A 17100-nucleotide genomic window follows, 5' to 3' on the forward strand; every position below is an offset into this window, starting at 1 on the left:
ATTTTCAACTTAAGTACTTAAATACTATGACAAACAGATTTTTCAAACAATTGAGAGATGTGTGTATGTGAGTGTGTGCATGTTTGTTTGTGGTCCATTTGTTTCAATGATGCTAAGCAAAATAACCAAGAGTGATTAAAATGAAATATTAAAATTTCATTCTACTATAATTCTTTAACTTTCTTCTTTTTTAAATGTTTGAGTGCTACTATTGTAAATCCATTTGTATACTGGCTGTGTGATCTTCACAAGTTACTTATCCTCTCTCAGTTTCCTCATCTATAAAATGTGTGGTTGTGAAGATTAAATGAGTTCATATATATGAAGCACTAAGAACCACGCCTGGCATATGGTAAGTGCTGTATAAGTGTTAGCTATTGTTTTAGCATTATTATGATTATCATTAGCGAATCTATAGAAAATGAGCTATTCAGTGCAAAGCCTGCTGAATAAGTGTATACAAAATATTAAAATGTCCTATGTGGTTCTTCAAGGTCTCAAACAAAATTATCAGAAGCTGATTGGACATGCATAGTGTTGAAGTTTATCAGCTAACAAGGAAAGAGTTTCCACTGAGGCTGTTAATTAACATCCCTATTTCCTTCTTTTTTCACTCCCAGTATCTATCTTCTGCACTGTTATGGCTTACATCTCATTTTCATCATGCTATTACCTTATTCAAAATTTCTTCACTATCTATCTAACAAAGTTCAGGTATGCATGTGATCAACAGCTAAGTATTTGGTGATCACTATGTAGCCAGGGGCTATAAACATACATATGACTGAGGTATGGCCTTGCCATTGTGAAATTCACTCCTAGAGGGCAGACAAGCACATAGGCAGATAATTATAAAACAAAGTAGAAATTGCAATGATGGAAGTGCATTCAAAGTGCTATGGAGCAGAGATGAGGGATACCCAAGTTCACACTAGAAGGATTAGATAGGGCTTTATGGAGGAAAAGATTCCAAGGCTTAAAAGATTTCTAGTAGGAATTTAGATGCCTTCTCTGGCATCCAAGGACTTCCTTAATTGGTCCCCTGTAACTCCCCAGCCATATCTCCCATTACTCCCAACATAACCCACCTGCCCACTCCTATTGGACTAGTGTTCCATATCCTTGGAAAATCCACTTTTGATCCTGTCTCTGATACCTCTTTTCATATGGCATTCTCTACTAGGCATCCTCCAACTGGGAAAAACTGAACCTCTCTCTTGGCCTGGTAAAGTGTGTTCTCATCTCTTCCATGAAATCTTGCCTGACTTTGATGTAGTCATATTCCTTCCTATTACATATAAAAGCACTTCAAACAGGCACATTCAGAGAGACACTAGCATTATTTTGTCATATTTCATAATGGTCTGTTGTGTTTTTCTTACTATGCCAAAAAAGTAAGTATGTTGAGGAAAAAATTTTTCATAAATTTATTTTATTTATTCTACAATACCTAGGAAAGTGGCAACCAAAGCAAAATATAAATGGTCAAAAATACTTTCTGAATTATTTTCCCAGTGCTTTCTTTGGTTTATCTAATGTGCAATAAATTCACTTTACGAAGTTTTAAAAGTTCAAATAACCAGAGGAGAAAACATTCTTACTTCTGTCAGTTAATTTACTAACTGAAAGTCATTAGTACCGTATGAGAAATAAACTAGCTTGGTAAAATTTGTGAATGTGAAGAAAATGTGAACCATGGAATAAATTATACATTTGGTTTATAAGAAGGTTGTGAATGAGGTTCTTGTACTTGGTAAGCAGTAAGAAAGTAGTATATTGTTCAGAGAGGGAATGTATTTAGAGTACAAGTTTGAAAATGAAATGAGAATAATTGAATAGCCTTTTTTGTGAGGAAGTAAAATACACACAGCAGTCAAGTAAATGATGAGGATTATGCTCGTACGTGCATGCACACACACATACACTTTAAGTGTGAATAAAATAACAGAAATAGCAGTGGGGAAAACGATCTTTTCATAATGACTAGATACTTTATATTCAGCACTCTTCTTATTTCTTCTCTCTTATCTATTTCCCACCCACTATTATTTGTCATACCGTTCTTCTAGTTAATCTGTTCTGTCTAGTTTTCTACCCTCACTCCTTTCTAACAAACAGAAACTCCACACACTTTACACACACACACACACACACACACTTCAGTTGTTTCCTACACTTTTGTTCAAAGCATAAAACCAATTACCTACAGGGCCCCTGATAGTGACAACATTAATTTACCAGACTAGTGAGTGGTTTTGAAACTTTTGCTCATGAACCCCTAAAAGAATTTTGATATAAAAAAATAGACTTTTTGTGCCAGTTATCAAATAAAGTTAGAGCCTCTCACCTCTAAATCCATCTTCTTTGCCTGCTCTGCTAAAATGGGGCTGGGCCCTTTAAATATTTGTTTCTTTGTCAGCCAGCATGATGTTTAACTTCGCCAGCTGAGGGCACAGGAGGCAGACTCCAGGAGGAAAAGCCCTTTCCTTTCTGGTTTCGGGATGCTTGCTTAACAAGCTCTTCCAGTGCTTGCAGCATCTTTCACATCCAGATCCCACAGCCCATGCAGTTTCTCTGCTTCCAGGCTTTTGCAATGAGGGCAGCTTCTCTAGTGCCAGACTCCTGTTACGTGACTGGATTCTCCTGCACCCATCTTCTCCCGTGTACGCAGCTTTTCCTGCAACCAACTCCTGCAGAGCACACAGCTCCTTCTGCCTCCAGCTTAGGTAGCAAAATCTGCTTCCCAGCTACATGAGTGGCTTCTTCAGTGCCAGGTGCTGCTCTCTGTGCACAGCGATGAGCAGCAGTCAGCGGCCAGCAGCTTCCCCTGGCACTCCACTCAGATGGTTTGGTAGTGGAGTGTCTCCACTGAGACACCCTGCAAACTGCTTTCCCCAGCTTCCCAGAGGGTAAATTTCCAGCAAATTTCAGATTTCAGGAAAGCTCCAGCAAGTTGCACCATCATGGCACCATAACAACTTCTCTGATGTTTAGTGGCTACAGCCATGCCCTCTCCAACAAGGTCTAGTCCTCAGCCCTGTGTGTACGGAGGGGTGCAGAGGATTTCTTTGGCTGTCTATCTCAGTCCTAGGAGTCATGATTGTTTCTTATATCTGCTATTTCTGTATTCTTTAGAATTTCTCTTCATTTCTTACTACCCAACACCTTATTACCACAATCCTCTCTTAAAGTTCATAATTCTATAAACGTTACTGTTCAAAATACTGTGTATTCTGTGTCCTGACTGGGTGCTGACTGATACATGCTTCCTCGTACTTTTTTTTTTATTTTTTTTTTTGAGATGGAGTCTTGCTCTGTCACCCAGGCTGGAGTGCAGTGGCACCATCTCGGCTCACTGCAAGCTCCACCTCCCGAGTTTCATGCCATTCTCCTGCCTCAGCCTCCCGAGTAGCTGGGACTACAGGTGACAGCCACCGTGCCCGGCTAATTTTTTGTATTTTTCATAGAGATGGGGTTTCACCGTGTTAGCCAGGATGGTCTCGATCTCCTGACCTCGTGATCTGCCCGCCTCGGCCTCCCAAAGTGCTGGGATTATAGGCGTGAGCCACCACGCCCAGCTCATACATTTTAAATTAAGTTAAAACGTCTTATCAGAAATTCTTTAAATTGCAGAAGATTAATTTTCTGGTGTTTTGTGTATTTTATACATACTTCAAATGTAGATTTGTCAAAACCTTAGAGACACATATTTAGATCACTGAGCAGATGAAGTCCTCCATATAATCTACAAAGCCAGTCCTCACTGTCAAATGCATCAACCAAATCAGATGTATTCTGTGTCTGAAAAAAAGACTTCCATTTATTTCATTTTTGTTCATTTGAAAAAAGATATGAATACATGTATTCATGGGACCCTTCTCACTTAGGTAGGCTAGTAGAAAATGAATGGACAGACAGCAGATGGAGAGACAGACAAGCAGGCAGACAGGGAGGTGGGCTGTGCTGTGCCAGGAGCCTTGCCAAGGTGAAATATGACTTCACTTTTTTTTTTTTTTGACACGGAGTCTTGCTCTGTTACCCAGGCTGGAGTGCAGTGGCGCCATCTCAGCTCACTGCAACCTCCGCCTCCCGGGTTCACCCCATTCTCCTGCCTCAGCCTCCCAAGAAGCTGGGACTACAGGCGCCCGCCACCACGCCTGGCTAACTTTTTATATTTTTTAGTAGAGACAGGGTTTCACCATGTTAGCCAGGATGGTCTCGATCTCCTGATCTCATGATCTGCCCACCTTGGCCTCCCAAAGTGCTGGGATTACAGGTGTGAGCCACCGCGCCCAGCCCCAATTTCACTATTTTTTACCAACACGTTTTGAACCTTGCTTTCAATGAGTCTCTTTAAAGTTCCCAAACTGTCATTTTGTTTGATGCCCTGGAGATTGTACCCCGGGGCAATACATGGTAAGATTTGGGCTGGGTGAAAGATATGTCATCTTTTGTGAAGTGGGAGAAGGGTGTTCATGATAGAGGAGGTAGGAGGAAGACACAGCCAACCACAGACATTCAGACATATCAGTTTCAGGAAAATGCACATACAGAAGTTAGCACTAGACCAATGAGCTACTCGACTATATTCTCCAATGAAGGATACAGCAAGGATTTTTTTTCCAAAATAGACAAGAAAACAAGTAAAAAGAAGCAAACAATTAAAATTAGAAAAAAGTAGAATAAAAGTATTAAATCACATTCCTTATAAATGTGGAAAATAAAAGCTCTCCTTGTAAGTATAGAAGTAGATGAAATAGAGGCAATATCACATCAAATGTGAAACCTGACTCCCACTAGCATCTATGTTTGGATAAGGGTCTTGCTTTTAGGATTTGTGACTCAAAAATCTCACATGGGTTAAATTGTTCATTTACAGTGGTTCTGTTTCTTATTTAAAACAGTAAGTTTTCTTTAGATCCCATACTTTAGTGAATCACATGATAGAGAAGGAGATGGAGAATCTGAATCAAAAAGTAAAGGGGATGTGGCCAATTTTTACCATTTGGGATATTAACAAGTTTAACATGGCTCAGCAAAAACTATCTTAAGTGTTATATCAACTATTATGACATAAGCTAAAGGTGTTGAAATATTATATAAGGAGTGTGTTTTCTGAGAGGAAATGGGTGACAATTTGAAGGGTCGGTTTTTTAACAGGAGGAATACATAAGAAATCAGAACAGATTCTCAACCAATGCTAATGTTCAATAAGGTTTGTGCAATGTAAGAAATGTTTTAAATCTTTTTTTTTTTTAATTTCAAGGAAACCACTGTTTCCTGTTATTTCTGGAAAATTGGTAAATGATGGTTTTTTAAAAGAGAAACATTTATGGAGAGATATTAAGTGTGTTTTAGCTATAAGTATCAGATCTTTGTTTATTTATTTCCCCTAAGAAACTCTGTAATTCTGTTTTAAATAAATGACATTTACTTTTTTTTTTTTTTTTTTTGAGATGGAATCTTATTCTGTCACCCAGGCTTGAGTGCAGTGGCGTAGTCTTGGCTGACTGCAACCTCTGCCTCCCGGATTCAAGTGATTCTCCTGCCTCAGCCTCCTGAGTAGCTGGGACTACAGGCACACACCACCACGCCTGGCTAATTTTTGTATTTTTAGTAGAGATGAGGTTTCACCATGTTGGCCAGGCTAATCTCGAACTCCTGACCTCAAGTGATGCACCCACCTTGGCCTCCCAAAGTGCTGGGATTACAGGCCTGGGCCACCACACCTGGCCAATGACATTTACTCCCAATTAAGGTTTCTGCCTTTTTATTCCCCCAAGTCAGCAACCCGTGATAAGTATAGGGCTTCTAGAATCTTCTCCACCTAGATAAATAAATTTTCGGTAAAGATTTTCCTTTCTTGAATAACAACCATAATCTCCAGAATATACTATCTGAATGAACTATTTTAGTCAGAAAGTCCAGTGTGCTGCCTATTTTATGGTAAACTGTTGGGATCTTTAAAATAAAGATTTTGAATCTATGCAAAACTGTTAACCTCATATTACATAATTTGCTTACCTATGTAAAGGTATGTTCCCATGTTACATTCAATACAGGTATTTCCCTTCATTGCAAAAGTATAATCTACTTGGTGGATATTATTCAATGTGAAGGATATACATGAAGAACTTTTCATTATGTTCCAATAAATATTTAAGGCCATCATTTGAAGGTTTAAAAAATCAGTAAATGCATAAACATTTCTATGCTTGCCAAAATATCTTTCATAGCTCTGCTTAGCACCATGGTTATTAATATGAACAAGTTAATGTTGGATATTTTAAAGATCCAAGTAGTGCAAAATCAGCCAGTCTGTCACACTGGTAATTTACCATGAAATCAATAATTACTTTTATTTCTTTGGGGGTAAATGGAAATAGAAAAACAAACAGAAGAAAATTCAGCAATGGAAAGATTCTAAGACGAACAAGCAATAACTAGTTTGCTGCCATCTGTGATGTAGCTATACCTATAGGTTTTCAACATACTTACTTAAACAATGGAGTTCCACAAACAACACATTTATATATTCCAGGATCTTTGTGATGTATGTACTCTCCTTCAAAGGCACTGATAAATAATAAACAGATCATTGAAAAAATTAAAGTTAGCATTATTTCTTACAGAATGTATTTGCTTAAACTATATTTCTCTAACAAATCTTTCAAGGTCTTTTTGTCCTAGAATGAAAACAAACCAAACATATGGAAATCTGAACTTTACTAATACATTTCAAATCTATATAATAAAATGTGCATATAACTACTACAAACTAGTGCAGGTTACATTAAAAAAAGCCATCTAGTTACATAATGCTTAGAAAAAGTTTTTTTTCTATTAAAAAAAAGCCTGTAGTTTAGATTCACAGAAAGAACATTACATAAGATTTTGCTGCTTTACAGGGTGCAAGAGTATATACCAGAAAATGCAGAAGGGTCCAAGACTTCAAGTGGAAGGAGTCTTATTTTTTGGTTTGAAAAGGAATATTGCAGCTTTAAGGGAATATTTTTCTAAGTTAACAATCTTAAAGGCTAGGAGGTCATTCAGCTAATACAAATCAGCTGTGCTAGCCCAACAAAAAGTCTATGTGCTCTGCAGCTTGTTTTTATTATCCTTTCACCCTCTTTATGAGGTCCAATTTTTTTATAAACAGAATTTTTAAGAATGACCTAATCTCTGGTTGTTTGTGTGCATTAAATCATTTTGCTAGTCATGTATACAACAGAATGGATAGAAATCCTCACAAGCTGAGACTGAAGTCCACTGCTAGCTCATCGTATGCTAAGGGTGGACTCTGTCAGAGAGTCAACATTTGGTAAATTCAGTAAACAGTAGATACTGTGACAGGAAGAGAGTGTTGCCTGTTAACAGGGATCCTATGTGTAGTAGAGAGCTCTTTCAGTTCATGAATGAAAATAAGAAGTTACATCATTAATAAATTTGGATCAGAGGTAAGCTACGGTCTTATGCCAAGCTCCATGGTATAAATTAGACAACAAAGTCGTTGGACCTTGGCAAGTTACCTTTGAGCTAGAATCAGCTGAGAGAGGCTTTATTCACTAAAAACAGTCTTGGAAGTGAACAAACTCTTTTTTCAGGACTTAGGGCGAACTTCCAAGGACCAAAGCCATGTGAGGGCAGTTATTGAAAATTTTTGACATTCCAACCACAAATGAGCCAATAAATACTTTCTCCACATGTGCTTCAAAAAGAAATTGGAGTGGGGTAGAAAAGAACTAAATTATGCTACCTTCTTTTTGCAGCCAAAACGTCTATACTTACAATGGCCACCTTCAAAATTTCAGCATCCTGGCATAGTGCCAAGTCCCTCATGGTTTTGCTTACTGTGATGTCTTCCCAAAAAATGTACCTAAATCGCTATTACTTCCACACATTTTGTAGTAAACTAAAAACAGGCCCTTAACAAAAGCTTTGTGACTTTATATCAGATATGGAGTGTTCATTAAATGGAGAAAAGAACAAATAAAACTTAGTCTTAACCTAAACAATACCATTTTAACCTTTTCAAGGATACTAATTTGTAGACTTTAGCAAGTAAGTATAGAATGCTTTAAATTAATTGGCAAGGAAGAGGATTGCAGGGGGCGGGGGGAGAAGAAATCTAGCTCTTATTTAATGACTTTTTATTAAAGCTCACCTTACCTTTCGGTCCCTTTCTCCTGAGTGACATGGTACTGCAGGGGTGTTAGCCGCTTCCTCAGTTCCTGCTGGGAAAAGACCACCTTACAGTTCTTTTTATCCCTACATGACCCTGAAAAGAGAGAGGATATGGGAGAAGAACGCTTTTTAGCTTGAATCCTAAATAATTGCTTTGGCTGGCTGCCACAGCACAGCTTCTGCAGTCACTTGTCAATGACCAGACCAGTCTCTAATGCACTGGAAATGCTTACCTGAACTGCAGCTGATTATTTCTCTAAGTTTAAAAAGAATGTTTCTTAAGATTCAGATGATTCCACTGGAGCAGTGACAATATGCTATAGCCAAAGTCTCTAGCATGTGATACTAAAAACTCACTGATCATTCACAAGATACATGCTTTATATCTCCCAGTATCCTGAAACCCTTTTTGTTCCAAATAAATTCAAAACATAATTTACAAACATTTACACTGTATATATAAAATGATGGGCATATTAAGTTAAACCATAAGTCTGCAATAATTTTGCAACTTAGTAGAATAGCCTGAAACCATCAAAATTCAATTTCCATTGTGGATGATTTAACTACCATCCTATTTTATGAGTTCTAAAAATATTTTTTTCTATGACCAGGAATTACTGTTCTCCATGATTGCATCTGAAACTTCACTAGATTCTGTATACTCCTTCAAAATATAAAGATTCTGTATATCTCTTCAAAGACTGTATCTTACCATATTAAATGGGCAGCAAGAAACTTTCAGTACACTATAGGAGAGGGCACTTTCACTAATGCAGATTCAAGAAGTTCCAAAGAAAGAGTGGGAAAAATAGAAAAGGAGAAAGACAAAGAAAAAAGGAAACGTGAATATGATTTTTAGAAACCTACATTTTCTTTTTGCAAAGTACATCTAGGAAGACTTCACTGATTAACTGTATTTGGTGAAATAATCCTAACATGATTCTGATAACAATGGCAGCTTTTATTTCAACCTATACAACCTGCAGTAAAATGTTCAGACAACACCTGTTTATATGTAGTATTTTATTTTACATGAGCAAATGACTGAAAAGAAATATAACTCCAGGACAGGGTAGCCATTACTCACTGCAGTAAAATTGCTTTTCTTTGCCATCCATCACAGTGGGAAAGAAGCCTGCAGATGGTCCTAAATGTGGAGAGTTTTTGCCATGTTTTGAAATTACTACAAGAAAGCTTGCTTAGTTTCCCAAATAGTAAACGCAACTTCTTTTGAAATATAAAGAAATATGATTTAGGAGTGGAAATGCTTCCCGCTTTTTTAACTTTCAAGGTACCTAATGTCATAGTATGAGATCACTGACCTTAAACTAGGAAAACATTATCTAGCCGGTTACCCTGACTGGGGGGTTGAAGAAGGATATCAGCTTGCAGAATCAGGGCCACCAAGAGAGAGTGGCTGATTCTCCACAAGAGAAAATGGAGGCAGCAAAAGAGCAAGACAGAGCCAAAGAGCAAGATACACCTTGGAGTGGGCCTGCAGGTTGTCAGACAGCACCTCTGCTGACCCTCCACAAATACTTCGGCCCTTCCCTGGCCTAGAAAGATCCACAGGCACAGCAGGCATGTCACTCATGGCATGTTGATCTCTCATCTCACTGGACCCCATCTTATCCTACGCTTTAACCAAATACTTACTACTTGTGTTTTTGCTGTTATCAACGGGTTAGGTAGAAATGTTTCCCTGAGAAATATCTGTCCTATCAGAACAAGCCTCTCAATAGCTTGAATGCAAAGTGGCCCTTTCTTAAATAATCAGTCAACAGCGATAGGTGAGTTTCTGTTCAATTCAGTACAGACTTCTTAAAAATGATTTTATTCTCATTTATTTGTTGGAAGGATTGTATCTTAGTTAATAGTGTCACAAAATCATTAACTGCAAACTTAACATGACAAAATGACTTGGTTAAAATTATTCTTTTCAATGCCATAAATAATTAAAATATGTACAATTAAAATCAAACAATTCTATCCAAAATATTTTTGTTAATATATGTTCATTCATACAAAAAGATCAATTGTGTTCCCAAAGTTGAGAGAACTAAGCTACCCATCTGTATGTCATTTAGTACAAGAGAAGCAACTGCAGGTTTAAATTACATGGTATTGGATTGCAATTTCCTAACATTGGATGCTTTTCTGCTTTTTTACCTTGAGTCATTTACTAAGGAGTGTTCATAAAAAGTAGCTTAAAGCACAGATGCTTGCAAATCGTTTAGGCAAAGATGTTTCTCTCTTTTTCATTCTCCCTCTCTCATGAATCTCTCTTTTCTGAAGAAAGAGAATAAAACTGTTGGTCAGTATTGATGAACCATGTCAAGTATTTGTACAAGAAAAAAAGGTAAAATTGAAAACATCTGATTGAAGTAAATAATACAAACATAAAAGCTTTACTAGTGAATGAAGGGTATTGAAGAGACTTTATTTCATAGATTAGAAATTACTTTTGATCTAAACATTCTTAAAAACAGATTGTTTTCCACTATGAAACATCTCATTAACTGTGCTACAGAGACCTCGTTTTAATGGCAAGCCTTGAAAGAGTGCTGCTGTACTCCTTCGTTAGTCTCCGTCTTATTTGGGAGGAGAATAAAGATTTCATTCCAGCTTTCTTTGTTTGTCTTTCAAGAACCACTAAAGCAGTATTCACACAAATTTTGTAGGAATGTGCCCTATGTCATAGCCTACAAATTATTTGGTTTTAGTGCACTTAAAGGTCACCTTCCAAATTAGCAAAATTTTTCTACATCCTGGCTTTTCAACCTTAAGTATAAATATTGTTTCCTAACTGTAAGTGAGGTTTTTCCTTTAAGAAATACTAGTGATTATTTAAAGTTGTCAAACTTTGTACATTTTCACTCTTTGGTTATACTATATTCTCAAAATAATTAGGTTTTTTAAGTATATCTAATACTGAAAGGAAATATATGTAGACTAGAAACAACCATTGTGATTTTACATTAAACAATTCAATGAGAAGTTAGATTTTAATAAGCGTCTTGCCACACCATTTAATAATAATATACTTCCTGGACAATTTAAAGTTATACCATTACATTAGCCTTTCTATTATCAGAATCAAATATTGGCATATATAAACACAGAAAAGCTTCACTTTTGTCTCCGATTTCCCTTCTCCCTATCAGACTCACTTTTCTAAAGTCATATGGTGCCACTATCAATCTTGAAAAAATCATTTCATTTTGAAATTCTAAAGTAATTCATTGGATGGTTTCCCTTTACTGTCTTCACTCAGGTACTGTAATTTTCTTATTACACAGGGTAATTTAACATTAGTATTATATGACATCTGTTCAATGACCTCTAAATTTGCTTAGAAGTATGTTTGGGAAATATTTTTCCCTATATTTAAATGTTTAATAGTGTCTTTTGAAGGCACAAGTGAGTGTGTGTGCATACACATGTAACACAAGTACATATTTGAGGAGATAATATTGCCATTTTGGTATCTAATCATAATACTGTTCCCTACAGAGTAACTTTGGGATAGATCAGATCCATCGTGAACTCAGTCCAAGGATATTTTTTTATTTATTGAAATATGCCCAAAGTCTCTTTTTATATCGAGGCTTGTCCTGTGTTGTTGCCTCAAGGCCAGTATTGTTTCAAAGCCCCAGTATGAAGCTCTTGCTATTAGTACAAATAAACATACAGCAAGAGTTTGCTTTCTGGCTCTGCCTGCTTCCCAGTCACGTGACCTGAAGCAAGTCACCTTCACTATGGGTTGCCACCCTCAAAGATCTGCTGTAAGGATCACAGCCATTAGCACTTACTTGATTTTGATTACAGTGAATTCTGAGGTTAAAACTGTATTTTAACAGATGGCCAGGTCCAGTATTTAGTGTGTAGCAATCTTTTATTGGTAATTCTTTTTCTATAATAATTCCCTGGGAACAGTATTTTCCTCACACCTTATCTTTTTTTAAAATGATTAAAGTAGGAAATGAAGAAAGAAAATAAAGTTGGAGTTCTTCTACATGCCAGGCACATGTCTAGGCACTTTCACATAAATACATTTAATCATCTCAATAATTCTAGAAAGTGACAGTCATGCCCATTTTACAGATACAGAAACTGAGGCTTGGAGAGGTTATAACATACCTTACTAAGGACAAACAGAAAGTAGACATATCAACTTAAACCCAGGGCTGTCTGACTGCAAAACCCATAGTTGCTATATTTTCTTTCTTTCTTTCTTTCTTTTTTTGAGATGGAGTCTTGCTCTGTCACCCAGGCTGGAGTCCAGTGGTGTGATCTCAGCTCACTGCAACCTCTGCATTTCAGATTCAAGCGATTCTCCTACCTCAGCCTCAGCCTCCAAAGTAGCTGGGATTACAGACGCCCACCACCACACCTGGCTAATTTTTGTATTTTTGGTAGAGATTGGGTTTCGACATATGGCCAGGTTGGTCTCAAACTCCTGACCTCAGGTGATCCACCTGCCTCGGCCTCCCAAAGTGCTGGGATTACAGGCGTGAGCCACTGCACCCAGCCAATCATCATATTTTCTGTCAGGAAAAATTATGTAACAACTTTTTTCTTTCTTCTCTAACTATACAATAACTTTCAGCTTAAAAACTAACAGGCCGGGCGCGGTGGCTCAAGCCTGTAATCCCAGCACTTTGGGAGGCCGAGACGGGTGGATCACGAGGTCAGGAGATCGAGACCATCCTGACTAACACGGTGAAACCCCTTCTCTACTAAAAATACAAAAAAAACTAGCTGGGCGAGGTGGCGGGCGCCTGTAGTCCCAGCTACTCGGGAGGCTGAGGCAGGAGAATGGCGTAAACCCGGGAGGCGGAGCTTGCAGTGAGCTGAGATCAGGCCACTGCACTCCAGTCCGGGAGACAGAGCGAGACTACGCCTCAAAAAAAAAAAAAAAAAAAAAAAAAAAACTAACAAAATAATAAGGGGCAAAAAGTAATAATCACCTCAGTACATTAGAAAAGTTACATACATTCATCTATAGCCAATGTCTCTTTTCCCTGTATTTACTCCTTCAACATAGGGTCAGTGACAAGTTTCATACAGGATTTTCACAAAGTCTATAAAACGTTGAAAGGCTTTTTAACTTCCTGTTAAGAAGTAAATTAGATCTGTTACCTAAATCTTACTTTCAAGTCATAAATTTTATATTTCAATGTGAAAAATCAAAACAAAACCTAAGGATTCCATAACTTTAATTTTGGTTCTAGGATCAGAAAAAAATGAAACTATCAAATATTTTCCCAAGATAATAAATGAATAAGAGATAAGAATATCTTGTTTTGCTTTGAGTTTAGTAGGTTAAAACAGTAAAGTTCATGTTGAAATATCTTGCTGCTATATTTAAAGGTGGTATACTTTATTTTTCACTGTAAATTTGGCTGGTTATTAGTTTGTCACTGGAAAACTGAGCAAATTTTTACTTCAGGCATAGTATAGTGTTAGAATTTCTAAATAATTGGCCATTTGGAAAAGCCAAATCTAGTACATTTTTAGAATAAAATGTAAAATATATATCATAACTATCATTTTTTGTTTGCATTCTAGTAATTCAATAAAGGCTTTAAGACAAAACTACAAAGCATGGGGGAAGAAAAGCTCTATATTTGTAGAACCATATCCAATTCTGATTTTTCTCTCAAAGTAGACATATATAGGAAAAACATTCCTGAGATTAACATACAAACTCATATGTCAGGACACTTTTGCTTCAGTCCTCTGGTTTCCACAAAACTAGAGCTGCAGGGCTTACTCTGAGGACCACTGATGCAAGATTTTTTTCTTAAATTGTTTGCTTAAGTCATCAAAAATGTTGAGTGTTTACACAGTGCCAGACTCTATGCTAAGTAAGATATATTCATTAGTTCACTAATTATTTATTGAGAACCTATTATCTGCTGGCATTATTCTAAGTACTTAGGATATACCAGAGAACAAAATAAAGTTCTACTTTCCTGGAGCTCCCATTCCAGCAGGAGCAAGGAAAGACAAGACAAACTACAATGAAAATAAGTAAGTAAATTACATAGTCTCTTAGAAGGTGGTAAGTATTCAGGAAGGAAAAAGGAAAACTGGAGGAGGAAGTCTCACTGAGGTGATATTTGAGCAAAGCCCTGAAGGAGGAGAGGAAGGTGTCTGTGCTTATCTCTGAAGGAATAGCTTTCCGAACACATGGCAGAAACGACCAATGCAAGAGATGAAAACACTAACAAGTTCATATTCCAGTGGCAGAGACACAGACAGGTAACCTCAGTGCAAGTGCTAAAACCTGAATATGAATAGATAAGCAACAATTTAAATATATAAGGAATATGCTTTTAAACCAGGAAGTTTACAACTACATATCTTAATACAGACATTGTTTAGCATTACCTTTTTTACTTCCAAGAGAAAGTTTAGTGAATATCCATTTAGCAAAGTGCTACCCTCAAAATAGCTCTTGGAAAGTATTTTTCTGGCTGAACTTTCAATGTATGATCAGAGTGCAAGTTCTGCTAATTTGCTTTGTCTACTTAAAGCCATCGTTTTTACACTATAGATCATCATTCTCAACTTGGAGTCATATGTAAGAGGATACTCGATGGCTGTTTCTGGCGATGAATTTTGGATGAGCCTGGAGAACAAAAAACTCTTTGACCAGACAATGCTGTTGCCCTTCTGAAACACTCCAGTAACCCTCCCCTTCAGATTAATCTTCTGGCCCTGGCAGGAAACGTCCATAACCAAAGAAAGTATAAAATTAGTACCTGTTCTATTTTTTAAAAACATTCTTAATTTTTACATTTTGTTTCAGTTTAATTTCATCTGTTCTCCGAGCCCCAAATATAACACACACAAAAATAAATCTATGAGTTCTAGGACTCAGAAAAAAAATTGTTTCTTCTTAAGGTAAAGAGTTATTCTTTCCTATATGTAAGAAAAATCATATCTTTATCTGTCATAATAATAATCACATTTAATGCCTTCTTGCTGTTTTACTATTACTTCACATAAGACAATTCCACAAGATCAGTTTCAATTATATTCCATAGACATATGCACAGAGTTCTAATTAACATCAATGGACATTATAAGCATGCAACATACCATTGTAAACTTTTTGAATTAAATAAGACCATATGTTTTAGTGGTGCATAGCTGAATGATAAAAATGGCCTTCAGTATGGTTCTCATACTGAAGGTTTGAATAAATACACTCAGAAGATGTTGTCAAGCAAGTTTTCCTTCCAAGGCTACACATCCAGATAAGTTCACCTCTATTAGCACTTTCAGTATTAGTGTATTTACTCTGCAAGGTACTACTTAAATGGGCAAATACAGTATTACGCAATTATTCTCAAACATCTTCATTCATTTCTGCTTTATTTTCCCAAACACATTGCAAATTCTTTGAAGATAAAAACTGTTGAGCCTAATATTAATTTATACTTTCTACAACTATTTATTAAACATCTACAGTGAATCAAGAACTGTCATGAGCACTGGAAAGTTAAAAATAAATAAGGTAGTGTTCCTAATCTAGGAGAACACATATTTTAGCAGGAAAGATAAGACAAACAATCTATACAATGTGCAGTCTTACAGTAAAGGTATGTGCAAAGTTTTGTGTAAAGAGAGTTAACAAAAAGGATGTTAACACTTTAAAATTTTTCCCACCTAGATTTAATCATATCTGCTTATAAATGAAATATAGAAAACTCAAATAACTAATAGCAACAGCATTCACAGGGTGCCAGAAAAGATCCAAACAGAAAACTACATTTAGACATCCCAATAGATATAATATGATCAAACGTGTACAAGTCAAGGTGGTCATTACCCTATCCTGATGAAAAGTATGCAGTCTTTCATGTAAGAGTAGCAGCTAATTTAACAAACAAATAAACAAAAAAATCCGGATAAAATGTAGGTTCAGATTTGAAAAGGAAGAAATTGGGGAACTGAGAAGTAAGGCAGTTTTAAAATTAAGGGGGAAAACATGCAAACACTTTCTTACTGTAAGTCAAGGGGAGTAAATGTATTTTTCACAGTACTGAAAGGTTATTAATGTGAATTAAAATTCTAACCTTAACAGTAAAATCTCATTCATGAAGCTACATTATTTTCTTGATGGGAAACAATAGAGGTTTAGCACTACATTCATCCTGATGAAACATCCATTAATAATTCACTCGAATGAATGATAGAAGCCACATTTTACTTTTCTATCTTTCATTTGTATTATAAATTTTTAATTGTTGAATTCATGTGTATTTTATTAGCATTATTTAAGCACATAAAAAAACTAAAGAGTATCTTATCAACTCTTCAAAATTTAATGCAAATACTGAGGGCAACAATTTTTGTGTTAATGTGGACCATAAAGCCTAGAGCTTAGGGAAATATTTTTTAAACGTCTTGATCCAAAGAGCATTTTCTTGCTTGCAAGGCATATAAATAAGAAGAGAATTCTTAAAGTCTCTGCCATCATCAAGTGACAACAGTGGAAGAGAAAGTCATTTAACTTCAATTCTATCTGACTGCATGTGAAATGTCTGACAAACTTGGAGTTCCCTGTTTTTAATTTTTTTTCCAGTATGGGTCTTCACTAGAACACCATAGCCCATAAAAAAAATTAAAAACAGACAGACTCATTTCCATTCTACATTTCACATGCAATCAAAAAGATTTGCAAAAACTAGCTCGCTCTCTTATCCTCCTTCTCCCCTTGGGGAGCACCAACTGCTAGGGAGATGAGCGGTAACCACCCACAAAAAGGAAGGAAAGGAGACTTCTCTTAGATTATCATGCAGAATTTTATTTAAATATAACATTGAGTATACTTCACCAGAAACAAAATAAAAGATATACTGTCAAAAACTCAGCTTTGCAAATTTCCAAAATTACGTT

The 17100-nt window shown here is 36.4% G+C and overlaps 1 protein-coding gene across 3 annotated transcripts in view; it reads right to left on the reverse strand.

The window, feature by feature from the left end:
• The window catches only part of MSRB3 (methionine sulfoxide reductase B3), a 186786-nt gene that overhangs the window by 129887 nt on the left and 39799 nt on the right, over positions 1 to 17100 (reverse strand). For all 3 annotated transcript variants that reach the window (XM_033221380.1, XM_033221381.1, XM_033221382.1), the window contains 2 exons: positions 8170 to 8278; positions 6499 to 6576 (listed from right to left, as the gene is read on the reverse strand). In XM_033221380.1, the coding sequence (XP_033077271.1) occupies positions 6499 to 6576; positions 8170 to 8278 (187 nt within the window). The remainder of the gene's footprint in view (positions 1 to 6498; positions 6577 to 8169; positions 8279 to 17100) is intronic.

The sequence above is a fragment of the Trachypithecus francoisi genome, unplaced genomic scaffold, assembly GCF_009764315.1.
Source record: "Trachypithecus francoisi isolate TF-2019V2 unplaced genomic scaffold, Tfra_2.0 Lachesis_group11, whole genome shotgun sequence".
Lineage (NCBI taxonomy): Eukaryota > Metazoa > Chordata > Mammalia > Primates > Cercopithecidae > Trachypithecus > Trachypithecus francoisi.